The sequence below is a fragment of the Amphiprion ocellaris genome, chromosome 4, assembly GCF_022539595.1.
Source record: "Amphiprion ocellaris isolate individual 3 ecotype Okinawa chromosome 4, ASM2253959v1, whole genome shotgun sequence".
Lineage (NCBI taxonomy): Eukaryota > Metazoa > Chordata > Actinopteri > Pomacentridae > Amphiprion > Amphiprion ocellaris.
The window spans coordinates 15,021,216-15,034,603 of NC_072769.1; the positions used below are offsets into that span (position 1 = coordinate 15,021,216).

At 42.6% G+C, this 13,388-nt stretch overlaps 1 protein-coding gene across 2 annotated transcripts; it reads right to left on the reverse strand.

Annotated features, from left to right (window-relative positions):
* Positions 1-1,115: 1,115 nt before the first annotated feature.
* crmp1 (collapsin response mediator protein 1) lies at positions 1,116-12,354 on the reverse strand. Of its 2 annotated transcripts, none has more exons than XM_023267989.3 (14): positions 11,759-12,354; positions 9,814-9,902; positions 9,422-9,606; positions 9,154-9,318; positions 8,582-8,643; positions 8,389-8,469; positions 7,631-7,699; positions 7,427-7,547; positions 7,144-7,300; positions 5,599-5,740; positions 5,336-5,506; positions 3,868-4,047; positions 2,660-2,825; positions 1,116-2,545 (listed from the first exon to the last, which is right to left on the reverse strand). In XM_023267989.3, the coding sequence occupies exons 1-14, from the start codon at positions 12,107-12,109 to the stop codon at positions 2,454-2,456; spliced, it is 2,031 nt and encodes a 676-aa protein (XP_023123757.2). In that variant the 5' UTR covers positions 12,110-12,354; the 3' UTR covers positions 1,116-2,453. The 2 variants fall into 2 exon arrangements, with proteins under 2 accessions (XP_023123757.2, XP_023123758.2); XM_023267990.3 differs by lacking the exon at positions 11,759-12,354 and adding an exon at positions 10,872-11,175.
* Between the last annotated feature and the right edge of the window lie 1,034 nt (positions 12,355-13,388).

Consider the following 13,388-nt stretch of genomic DNA (forward strand, 5'->3'; position numbering starts at 1 on the left):
ATATCCTCACTCTCCAGAGGACATTAAAATCAATAGCAAATGTAACCTGACAGGTAGTTTGTCGAGACATTTTTGGAGCAAAGTGCTGAACAGAACAGCAGACTGACTAATATTACTGTCCTCAGGCTGCACCACTTCAGACGCTCAGATGATCTTTGAAAGTGCTAATAACACTGTCTGCAGTGGGATTACGGCCACAGGCTCTGTTGTGACCATTCTCAAAAATTAATTAGAAATTAATTGCTTTGCTGCACATTACAGTATATCTGTGAAGCGCCACATCAAATTTCCCCCAACACTGGAAATGTCATCTTAACAATCTTGTTGCTACATAAAGTCAATTTGCCACATCTAAACAGACAGTAAATAAGGGAATAAATGGTAGATTCCATTAAAAATTAATGCGTCTTCTGACCTTGTTGTCTTAATTTGCCCAAAAGCAGATATAAAACATTTTCCATGAAGTATTGCTTTCAATTTGTCAGAACAGTCTTTCATGAATTTTTGAAGTGAAGCTGTAAACAGACAGAATTAATTTCATTTACCCCAAAGCCTGCATTCAGTCTCAATCCATGAAATAATTTAATTTCACACAGTGTAACATTTACCTTTGAAGTAACAGATTTCAGTATTTATTTTGGTGCTCTCTTCTAGGTAAAGTTTGTTATCTGTTTCCACTTTTATTCAGAAGTTAAATTAGCCTTTTGCCTCTTTACTATGTGTTAGGCTGTTTTTTTGTTTAGTTTTATTGCTGTTATGTACCTAAAGCAACCCACTCCAATATAGAGACAGTGAAAACTCACTGCAGGTTTCTGTTGATGTACTGTTCACTCTTTTTGTCATCACGTCCTTACATGATTTTCTTGATTCCTGGTAACTAATAAGATTTAATATGAGGTCTCCCAGCATGTAAATGACATTTTTCTCCTTCAGCTCTGTCTCTATTTTAAAATTCACTTCTCTCTGACCTTAAACACAAATATAATGCAGTACAAGTAACACAACATCGGTTTTCTTAATCAACATTGTTCTAGTACAAACACCTGCAATTAAACCAGATGAATGTATTTATAAATTGTTTTGTACCAGAAAAAAACAGCAAAGACAAAAATGACTCTGATGTATTAGCATTATATTTACAGCCAGAGTTGCACATTCTATTAGTCATTTGAAGTTATTATTAAACTCTCAGAAGTGATCGTTTGCCATCATTTTTGCCAACAGTCAAGTCTTTATTATTCATTAGTGGTTCCATTGGAGACACCAGACAACAGCAACGGAAACAGAGCAGCATAGAAATACTAAATGTACCATAATGAAGAAAAAAAACACCCAGAATCATTCCAGAATTAAAGAAATGAAATAGAAAGGGTTTAAAAAGATTGTCAGTGGGGTGAAGATTGACCCTGGGAGCTGAAGCCCTTTTACACCAGTGAGCTCAGCAAATCAATACAACAAAGATCTAAATCTGGTGAGAGTGATTGGCAGAAAACTATGACGCACATTGTGAAGCCTTTACTGTGAAACTCTATTATGTAAATACATCAATCTAGAACTTAATTCGGCAGTTGTTTTTGTATTCACTTCAACCGCTTATCTACTTCCACACATTATATTTGAGAGTAGTGACACATTTGCATATAGTATCGGTTGGTGGAGTGCAATTTGCATTGCTTTTATTGAAGTTCACAGTAATGTTAAAATGACTGATTGTGTTTGAACCTGGCAACTATCCACAGTGAATGTCATGAAGTTTTCAAAGCATACATTTACCAATATAAGAATGATTGCGCTGCTGAATACAAATGTGCTTCGAGTACGATTTTAAGTGTTCCTCCACGGCAACGATAAACCACAAGTAGTGCAACATCTAAAGACGTCTCCATGCAATATGTATAATCGATCCACTTGAGCCACACTGAAACAAATATTGCTGAGATGCTGAAACCAGATGCCACAAAAAAATCTGTTATTTCTTCATCTGTTCACAGTACGGGTGGAAAGGAGCACCGAGTCTGAGCAGACCTAAAGAATAAGACGTGGGAGGTGAAGAAGAAGAAGAAGTGGGAAGTCATGCTCATCAGGGAAGGAAAATACAACATTATGAAATAACACTGGGGTCACGTTTAAATGCTTGGAGGGGGTCCAACATTGGATCTGTGTGTGTGTATGTGTGTGTTTGTGTGTGAGCAAGTTCTCCATAGTTTTTAATCACTTGCTTGATTGTAAATCACACTCATATTTGTACTGGACGCATCAATGTGCCTTATTCTGAGTGACTGTGCCAAACTGATAAAATCATAATGGTCTAAAAAGAGTGTGTCACCATTGTACCAAAAAATACAAAGGTCTTCATTCACGCTAGTGTGCTCACACTCTCAGTCATACACATACACTCGCACACACTCAAGATCTGAAACCCCACACCAGCCACACTTTGTGCACAAGAGCATTCAGCCAAGGCTGGTGATGTTGGAGCGACCACCGGGGGGTGCTACAATGCGGTGGCCAGAACGACGTGGGACGTTGTCGTCAATCTGTGCACCTGAGAAATAAAGATTTACATACATCAATAATGAACCTTAGTCTGAGCCTCTCCAGTACATGGAAAAGTGGATATTTCATTTGTTCCTTTTCAAAATGTGTTGTTTTCTGTTACCTGAAAGGCTGAAGTTGGACTGGTGAAGGTTACGTATCGGTGGCGGCTGGTGAGAGGTGGGAGAAGTTTTGGCAGATGGGGCAGGAGTGATGTATTTGGGGGTAGGAATAACGTCATACACAGGGCCGTCATATATCCCACGAGTAACACCCTGTTTGTTCTTTACCTGGATGGAAAATACACAGAGACACAAAGACAAGCAAAGCTATTAGTCATTCTTTAGAAACAAATAGCCCATTAGTCAGCATGATACAGCACTAATTGGCTCATTTGTATTTTTGCGTGAATCATCACCAGTGGAAACCAGGAGAGAATTATGGCTGCAATTAATGATTATTTACATAATCAATTAAGCTGTGTACTCTTTTTGTTTTTTTCAATTATTAATTGTTTGTCTATAAAAGGTCAAGAAATAGTAAAGATGGCAGTCAAAAAGTCACCAAAGATTATGTTTTTAAAACACATGCACAAATTCAATTTCTCTCATATAAAACAGAGAGAAGCAGCAAATCCTCACATTTAGGCAATTGTTTGCATTTATGCCTGAAAAAACAACTCATGATTTCTCCAATGAATTTGTAGGCTCAGCTTCAGAAAGACTTTAAAACACTGAGTAATAGTGTCAGTAGGTGGATAGTATAATGAAACCATGACATTTTGCTTTTTAGTTAAAAAAAACGTTTTGTTTTTTATTTAACATATACAGTGTGTATAAAAGAATAATTCATCCCACTTTCAAGTTCAATGCTGTAATTGCAGCCAAATGCACATCAACTAAATACTGACTTAAAGGGAGTTATTATATATGCACCATCACTTTTTAAAAACATTTTAAATTATTTGACATTTTTTGTAGAAATATGTTTTTACTTTAACATGAAAGGTTCCTTTTTGTAAATTCTAGTCAAAAAAGCCAAATTAAACTGACTGTTATTCAATGTTGAAAAGTAATAAAAGGGGAGAACTTCCAAGGAGGTGAACATTTTCCGTAAGCACTTCTGACCATGTGTGAAGCAACAGGGGATGAAAAGCTACAAAAGTCTGACAGCTGAGTCTTCTTTAATTCTTCGTATGACTCAGAGGTCAAGGATTTCTGAAAATATTTTTTTTTTTAATGTTTCTGAGAACTGCTATACCCGCAGCTGCATTTTTGGAATGTCTCATTTATGTACTGCCTCAGAAACATTTTGAAAATCTACACACTTTACCTGATTCCTGAACTTCACACGCTGGTAAGCATAGTCAGGGAAGGGCTTGCGCGGAATAAATCGACCAGTTCCCTGCTGAGTCTGCAGGTTGCCATCTTCATAAACTACCCGACCTTGACTCAACACCATCGCTGGAGCTCCACGACACTCCAGACCCTCAAAGATGTTATATTCTGAAGCCTGCACAGAGACGGAGAGAATACAAGACAAAGAAAGGTGGAGAGGGGGGAATTAAGCAGAAGGAACGCAGGAAAGTTCTTTGATTTCCTGCACTATAGCGTCCCCTTTTAGAGCACTGATACCCTGCGCTCCCGGGGCCCGCTGTGCTATTTGAACAAGCATATTATCAGAGGGCTTAATAGATGCAGCAAAATGCAGCATTTGAGAAGATGGGGGATGAATAAATGGGAAGCTTGGGGCATATAGAGGGAGCGACAGTGTGAATAAGGGGGATGGGTATGGAGATGGTAGCACAGAATGGGCATGGGGTGAAGGGGGATTATATCCTAAAGCCGGCACCAGTCTGGATTAGGGTCCTTTGAGAGTGGCAGAACAGACTGAATACATTAACTACTGTCAAATATTGTCACAGCATTGTGTCACATTTCTCAAGGCAACATTTCACCTTTGAGGTCATTCTTTTGAATTGAAATACACAGTTTTATCTTGAAATTTAAAAGGTCAGTTCAGCCAAATTGAAAGATATAGATATATTTCCATTTTTTTCATCAGTGGGATCTTGCTCTGCAGATAGTTTTGGTGTTATTTTAAGGTTTTTATGTGGCTCTCTATGAGATATCTGCTACAATCCAAATTTAAAGAGGGGTTCATTTGTGGTGCTTGAAGGATTAGAACAACCATGTCCTCATAATCCACAGTCCAGAGAGGGAACACTTTTACTTTCTATTGCAAGATGGCTCTTTTTCAATGTCATTTTCAAAGGATTTGGTGTCATTTCTGCAATGCAAAATTCCTCTCACCATTATTGTTTCACCATTCAGTGGCAGTAGAAACTTTTGATTGCATATGTGGTGAAATTTATTAAAGTAAATTTCAAACCTGCATCAAAACAGAATGGCTTGATACCAGTTAAGGTAAATGAGAACTTTCATAACATATGGGCATCCTTTAGAGAGTTTTTGTATTTAATGTAATGCGGCATTGTGTTTACTGCACTTGTATGCCATTTGGCATCACAGTGCACACAATGCTGCCAGGCTTGACTGAACTGACTTCAAAGTAGATTTAAGGTTCCTCTTCACCTCCTGTGATCTTTCATTTGTTTTTTATCCTATTTCACACTTAACTGTCTCCCATGAACCCTTCCTCCGTGCAGCCTTTGTCCCCGCCCCCCCTTTTTATTCATTGGTTCTGCTCCCTCCACAGCTGATTTACTAATCCCCCCCCGTTTTCTCTCATGATCTTTTCTTTCCCTCTGCCCTATTTTCTATTTTTATTTTGTCCTCACCGACTGCTGAAGTTTGGCAGTGATGGTTTTGACGCTGTCTGGGTCCCAGATGACGATGTCAGCATCAGAGCCCACGGCTATCCGGCCCTTACGGGGGTAGAGATTGAAGATTTTAGCAGCATTGGTAGACGTGACTGCCACAAACTGGTTCTCATCCATCTTTCCCATGGCCTAGGAGACAAAGAAGCCGATGTTTAGGATGAGGCACAAAAACTCACAGCTACACAAAAGATACAAACCGCACACTTGCCCTCATTCCTCACCACAGCCTTGTCCCAGACGAAGCTCATTCTCTCCTCCACTCCATTGGTTCCCTCTGGGATCAAGGTGAAGTCATCTTTACCAACTGCTTTCTGGGAAGTACTGTACGCACAGTGAGAACTGCCCACCACCTGGAGGTCACCGCTGTATTGAGGCAAGAAAATGACACGAAATCATCAGTGTACATTCAACCGTGTAGGGAATAACCTGCAAAATACTTGGATGTTCCCTGCAGAGTTCTGAAATGTGGTGAAATACAACTGAATGGAGGGAATTCGGGCTGTGAAAATCAGTTATAAGCCATGTTAAAGATGAAACACAAAGACAGACATTTCCACGATTAGCCACCAGGTGTCCTCATTGAGCATGTTAGTTGAAGTACAAGTCATGTAGAGGCCTGGGGCAGAAAACCAGCTAGTCAGAATGGTGCAACACAGCTGCAGTAGCTACCAGTCCCTAAAGCATTTCCTAGACAACATAAAGATCCACTGCATTATTAAAAAGCCAGCAACCCATATACTCACTTCGTAATACACAAGAGGCTGAATGTGACTGATTAGGAGCTAAGATTATCATAATTTCTGATATAAGGGCTTTTATTCTTTGGTTAATTACAGTGATTACTCTGTAATAGTGAGCTGAGAGATCATCACCTTATTGCGATCAGAGTGCTTATTACGGAAATAATCAGGCTCACTTAAAACTGTGAAGAAGTGATTGTTCTCTTGTTCACATCTCTGTTAAAAGAGCCTAAAAATACACCCTGTTGTTTCAGGAGAGGCTCCAGCACAACAGCAGTATCACACCACCGGCGTGACAGCATGGACCCGCCTTGAGATGCTGGTGTTGCAGACGAAAGGTAGAAGAAGAGAGGAGAAGGAGGAGGAGGGAGGCACACGGTAGCCAAGGCAACAGATGATGAAGGATTCTAGTTCCTGTGCTATTTATGGAACCGGGGCCAGTCAAAAGTGTACAGCTAGGAGTTCTGTGCATTATGTGGGTGAGGGTGTGTGTTTGGGGTGAGTTATGTGTGGGATTCTTAATCCCTCTCTATGATACACAGGAAGTACAACTCAACTTACTATTATCATGTACTTTGAATCCAGTTAAAGTGGTTTCTAAATGATTACAGAATCTTTTAGGCCTTTATAATTGTGTCCCTCACCTTCGTTTTTTTCCTTCCTTGCTTCCCCTTCATACACCTTCATCTTCTCTCCATTTGTTTTCATTTTAACCTAGGCTCATCTGACATTGTGCGTTACACCAACAGTTGTTTGTGGCATGAATACCAAACAACTATGTGAGAGTCAACAGCAAGAGTTAGATCCTCGCAGGTGTCTCCTTTCCTGTCATCCGACTGATTTGCATTTCACATTGTGCAGAGGTTATAGCTAAATTGGGTGTTTCGTTTGCCCTCATGATGCATTAATTAGAAAAGTTTTTACATGTTCTGGTGTTTAAGAAGTATACTGCAGGCTACATATTGTGTCAGACTTCATTAAAAATAGTAATTTATTTCAGAAGACACTTTTGAACTTTAGAGTTACCAGGCCAGCAGAGTGTGAAGATGGTCTGGAGTTGTGGGATCAGGACTCAGAGGTGGAGACGTCACATAAGCAGCCGCCTTGGCCCAGTTTTTGCTCCAATAGTGAGAACCGTCAGTCGCCAGGCTAGCTGTAATCGGCTCCCCAAAAACTACCGAACCTAGATGGGATGAGTCAAAGAGTAAATTTAAGACTGAAAAAAACTGAAGTACAAAAAGGATCTAAACATGATGGAGAACCTGATGAACAAAAGTTAGAGAAGGAATGGGAAGCGACAGAGGCTGACCTTTCCTCCGAGCCTGAGTGATCGTGTCAGCTGCACTCTTGCTCATCACCTTTGTGATGTAGACTGGACAGTTCACACGGTTACCGAGAGTGATGGCACGGAACACCGCCTCGGCCTCCAGCTGCATGGAAAAGGAATAAAGTTGAGTTAAACCCAATACAATGACAGATGGATTGATGAACAGTGAGGGTGTATGACAATCACCTCTTCAGGACGACTCAGGGGATGGCCTTCAGGGCCGGTAATCCCCATTCCAAGGATTTTTCTTTGTTCCTAAAACATGAATAAAACAATTTCAGAAATGTTACTGCAGCATCTAACACAGAACCTGTCACGTCATGTTTTATTGTCTTTGGTCATATATCAGAGCAGTGCAATTAAAAATCTCATGGCCTGTCATGCAATAATTGTAATCCAGTGTGCATAGTGTGGGTTTCATGCTGGCTTCAGTTACTGTGCTTCTAATAGCACAGAGACACCGACCACCTTCCTTTTCTTTTATATCATCGTTTGCTCTCTACTGGGTTAGTACAGATTTTCATCACCCACCTCCCTATTTCCATTACAGTTGGGTTAACAAGTACATCATTATCATTCATCAGCACCCTCATCATTCATTACCCTAATTTACCGTCACATACATCATGACTTCTGCCATAATTGTTCCCCTTAATCTGGACTACCGTCTCCATGACCACGACTAATACTTGTCATCACTGCTGCCGGCATTATCAGCACCTTCACCCTCACCATCTTAATCACCATTACATCATCATCATTAGTATAATAACAGTCAACAGTAATGGTCGCCTAAGACAAACCTGTCATCCTCAGCGGCTGCAGCAGCAGCAGCATTAATCCTCTATCTCTTCCTGAGCATTGAAGAGTTATGTAACAAGAATATCTTTTAGCTGCAGTGCAGGTTAGAGGGAACTGTAAAGGCAAAGGATTGTAGTACTTACCTGAGCAATCAGGTCTCCATTTTCAGCATGAACTAAAACCACAGCACCCAGCTGCTTCAGGAAGGAGAAAGCCTCATACAGCTGTGGAAAAAGAGCGATTAGAAATGAAAGAAAAGACCCCAAACTCACAGATTTACATGAGGAAAAGTAGTGCTGTATTACAGATTATTGCAATTAGTGATGCGAATCATACCTGAGAATCTGTCATCTGGTACACATCCTTATAAGCCATGTACACTTGAAAGGAGTTGACACCTAACAACAGTGGAAACAATGAATGGCTTCATAACACAGTAACTAAATAAAGGGAATCTCAGAAACAAGGATTATAAAGACAGATTGTGTGAGCCCACTACAAAAACTGACTAACAACGTCATCTGATGTACAAAGCAATGCATGTTTACATCTGACATCTGCTCCAAATAATACTATCCAACTTCATTTACAAAGAAAATTGGTCACACAAGCAGCTGCCTTGGCTCAGATGGCGAATTACTTTGCAGCTGCCCCAAAAGAAACAACATTTGTATTTACTTAAAACAGATTACAAGCAAAATTTGTTCTCTGCCGCCATGACAGCATCATAATAGGAACAATAGATCTCCCCTGTGCCTTCACTATAAGAGGATTCAGCACTTGGCCAAATTGTTTCTAAATCGGTCCCTATTGTTCTTGTGAAATGTGTCCAAACCAGGGATTGAAACAAGAATTACAGCAATTACAACATGTGCGAAATCTTACAGAAGAACACAGAACTGGTTTACCTTTCTCCTGCACGAGCAGCTCCAACTCATATTTGACAGACTCGTTCCACTGGGGGATGTCGACGTGCAGAGAGTAATCGCAGCAGGCCTTTTTATCTGCAGCCTCCTGCCAGCGTTCAAACGCCTCCAGCAGACTGTCCTCAGGCTGAGGGGTGACGTGGTCAACTGAGAGGTGGGAAGGGCCAGAAAGGGAAGAGTGTGACCATGATTTTACAACACTAAAGCTGTGACTGACATGCGCTGCTTGTGTTTAGGCATATGCGCTCACTGATCATGGTGGTGCCCCCAGCGATGGCAGCCTTGGTGCCCTGCAGGAAATCATCAACAGGCTGCGTGCCCAGGAAGGGCTTCATCAGACAGGTGTTGACATCTATGCCCCCTGGTATTACCATGCGGCCATTGGCCTCGATCACCTTCACCCCTCCTGGGACGACCAGATTCTCCCCCACCTGCCTGCCAAGGACCAGACACACGGATGGACGCAAGGATGGAAGAGAAGGGCAGACATAAGGAGGTGTAGACATAATGAGAAAGCAGGAAAATATATGGGTGTTGGTGGGAGGAGAGAAGATGGAAATGAAAGGCAATTTAATCATATTCAAATTATTTACAGCATTCAAATCTATATTTTTATGCCTCTGCAGGACTTGATGTACACACTTGATGAGGCCATCCTCGATGTAGACGTCTGCATAGAAAGACTGGTCATCGTTGACCACTCGTCCTCCTTTGATCAGCAGCCTTTCATTCTGCAGAGGGAGAGAGCAGGAGCGAGGGAGAGGAGGGGTTGAATTTAGGCCTGACATTTTGATATATTGCACAATCACTTATGTAATGCATGACTTTTAGCTTTATCGACACTGTAATGGAGGGTTGACAGAAATGTATTGTCGCACAAGTGCTGCGCATGGGTGGGGTTTCAGGAAAGTTAATGTTAGCTGTGTTTGTCATCTTATTTTACTTAACTACACTTAGGATCAGTTTGGCTTTGGTTCAGTCAAATACTGAATATTGAGGAGAGCAGCGTTGAAACAAGCACGTTTTTGTCAGACCACCATGTGTCCACACCCTCTACCACCATGTAGGGTGCCTGGCAACAGCATTAGGAAGATGTTAGGTCTCCATGGTAACCGGTGATCATCCGTGGTTTCACATGATGATAGCTGACAGCCTCCTGAACTCTCAGCATCTGTAACCGGGATGCTTACATAAAGGGAAAATGTGCACAGTTTCTGATGCATTATTTGTCTTCACCCTGAAATTACACGCTTAGCTGTAATTGACCTTGGATCGATTTGATGTTTAATAGTATATTAACAGACAATGCATTATGCAGAATGCACGCGTTAGTACAGCTGAAAGAGGATGCGCGTTCACACAAATATAATCTCACACCTCCATGTTGGTAAAAGCAAGTAATTGTTTCTTGTGCGGTTCCTGGTTCGACCGTCACGTCAACCGAGTTAATCCCTGTGACAAGCGGCGAGATTACACAACACTGTCCACTACCCGTAGCGACAACAGGCGCTCTCTTTGACACACAGACAGACAACTGTAACCTCTCTTCGGGTTGCAACTTCACCAAGGAGCAACATGAGAAGGCCGTCTTCACTTTGCTCTTCAGTAAGAATTTAATCCCCTTTGTGTTGGCATGTGGAGCAGGGATTTGCATACAAGAGAGCTCCTCCGGTTGTCGCTGACCAGGCCGGGTCTCTTACCGTCAGATGTGGGATGCTGTTCTTCCCCTGGAAACCGCTCCCGGACATCCTCCCTCCGCCGCTCTGCGCCCTCCAGCACTCAACTCAAAAGCCGATCGCGATGACTCCGGCACCCTGCGTTGCGCTCTGCGCCCCTTTGTCTCCCCCCGACGCGAGTTGTGTATCGTTTCCGTGTGTGACAGAGGCAGAGAGCGCGATGAATCCGCCGCCGTACGGCTGCGTCAGGTTGCGTGGAGCGCGCACAGTAAAAGACAGATGACGATACTTTGCGTGCGCGCTGGCGGAAAGCGTGTGTCTGCCCGGTGGCGTTCCCGGCGCAAACAAAGATGGTGAAGTGGCAGCTCTGTAGCGCCCTCACACCTCCCAACACACACACAGACACAGACACAGCGAACAGCTCACGTGAGAACACAACAACAATACAACAGTACAGCACGGGGAGGCTGAGGGTCGCTGTCCAGATCAGCACCACGGAAGGAGGAATGTCGCCGCGCAGATGGGCTTCTTCTGGATCGTTTTATGGAGAATTTTGTTTGAGCTTTACGCAAACCGAAATAGGCAAACTGCAATGCAGCACATAACTTCATCACGTATGCAGACTGGAGCGTTAGTCTCAGAATAACAACTGTGGGCCAGAAATTAATCAGGAGACCGTTCAGGGTTTCCAAAATGAATCCAACACACTTCAAATAACAAATATTATTATAGGCCGCTTTTAGCTGGTAAAATAACAGTTTCTCTTCTTTCTCAAAGTGATCTAGTAGTTCTCCACCAGCTGTAGTCAAGGGGCGTCTACTGCTTCACTTTATGCTGCAATTCTATTTATTGAGGAGATAAGCAGATTATCAGACACAGAAAAACCCAAACAGTAACCCCATTACTCCTACCTTCCCGTCTGGGCTTTCCTTCTCCGTTGAGAATCTGACCTCCACACCGGTCCGTGCGTCCTCTCTATCCCCGGGTGAGTTGGTCAGTGACCCCTCCCGGGGCTCGCTGGGCGTCTTACCGACGGGGTCACCGGTGTCCAGGAGTCTCTCACGGCTCCCACTCCTCGGGGTGCGGCTGCCTTTCCTCCCCACCGCATAGTTATCGAAGTCTATGGTCTTGCTATCAAATGCGCCCTCCACGGAGCTGAACATCCCGAAGCTCTTCCTCTGGTTCGGCCCGGTGGTGATCGGTCCGGCCAGGTAGACCGGCAGCTCATCCTCCCGGTTCCACTGCCTTCTGCAGTCAGACATTGCGGCTTCCTCTGGGAGGCTCAGTCTTCCCCAAAAATGCGAACCGTCTGAGACAGCTTTGCTTGCTTTTACGTCTAACCGGGTCACAGTCACGCCTCTCCAGGCAGGCGCACTCGTTCGATGCTGTGAACTGTGAGAAGCAGCTCTCTTCGGGCAACCTAGAATCCCTCCATGATGCAGTGCTCCAGTTTTGACAGCACTGGTGGCGTGTCCGTGTGGACTAATTTTAAAGTGAAGCAATGCTGCAAGAGTTAGTAATCACACCCAATAAATGCACAAAGAAAATGAGAGCAAACGTGGGCTTTTGGTGCGTCTTTGTGTGTCTGTCTTGTCTTTTCCTGTGGGGGTTGTGCGTGAGGAGGTCACGGCATCAGCGGATTAAACCAGCATGTGTCATCTTTTAACCCACATCTGGGAGCGACACGCAAATGGTCGGTGTGCCTTCGGGGTTAACTGCTGTTGTGACAGACTAATACAAGACACTGGGCTTCACTGGCTCTCAGATCAGGCTCCAGACTGGATCCTTTAAGTGCTTTTTACTTCCACTGGCCAATGTCTGACCTGTTTGCTGATATGCGCCGAAGCTCAGGCCTGAAATCTTGTAAGCATCAACAGATTGTCCTTCACATGGTCCGTGGGGATTGTTGGAAAAGGACGAAAGAGAGAGAGAGAAGCTGTGGATCTGCTGTCTTTCAGTACTCTGGCAGGTGGACAGTTCCCACAGGACACATGAAGCACGAAAGACAGCAGCAACACATTAGATTCTCACCAGACCAGTCACACACACACACACACACACACACACACACACACACACACACACACACACACATACACATACACACACACACACACACACACACACACACACACACACACACACACACACACACACACACACACAGTAGAATATATATACATTGTAGATTAATACTGAAGACATCAAACTATAAGAGAATACATATGGAATTATGTTGTAAACAAAAAAAGTTAATCTTCAGTATTAATCTACAATGCAGATAAATTAATATTAAAACAATATCAATACACACACACACACACATGCACACACATGTATATATATATATATATATACACACAGATATAATACATATATATACATATATACATATATATATTTCTCCTTTCTTAATAATCTTAAGCTTCATGTCTTTCTCATTTCTTAAGAAATGAGAAAGACATGAAGCTTCAGTGGTCTTCAGTTAATTCATGTTAATCCACAATTATTTTACATTAAGTTACTGAAATATGACACATA

Bases quoted from the DNA above. Each gene is read 5' to 3' on its own strand.
- crmp1 (XM_023267989.3), bottom strand. From the start codon at position 12,109: ATGTCTGACTGCAGAAGGCAGTGGAACCGGGAGGATGAGCTGCCGGTC. The intron at 9,903-11,758 runs GTAGGAGTAATG...CTCCCTCTGCAG, and splicing joins AGGAAAGCCCAGACGGGAAG to AATGAAAGGCTGCTGATCAA. The intron at 7,301-7,426 runs GTCAGCCTCTGT...CATCCCATCTAG, and splicing joins CACTCAGGCTCGGAGGAAAG to GTTCGGTAGTTTTTGGGGAG.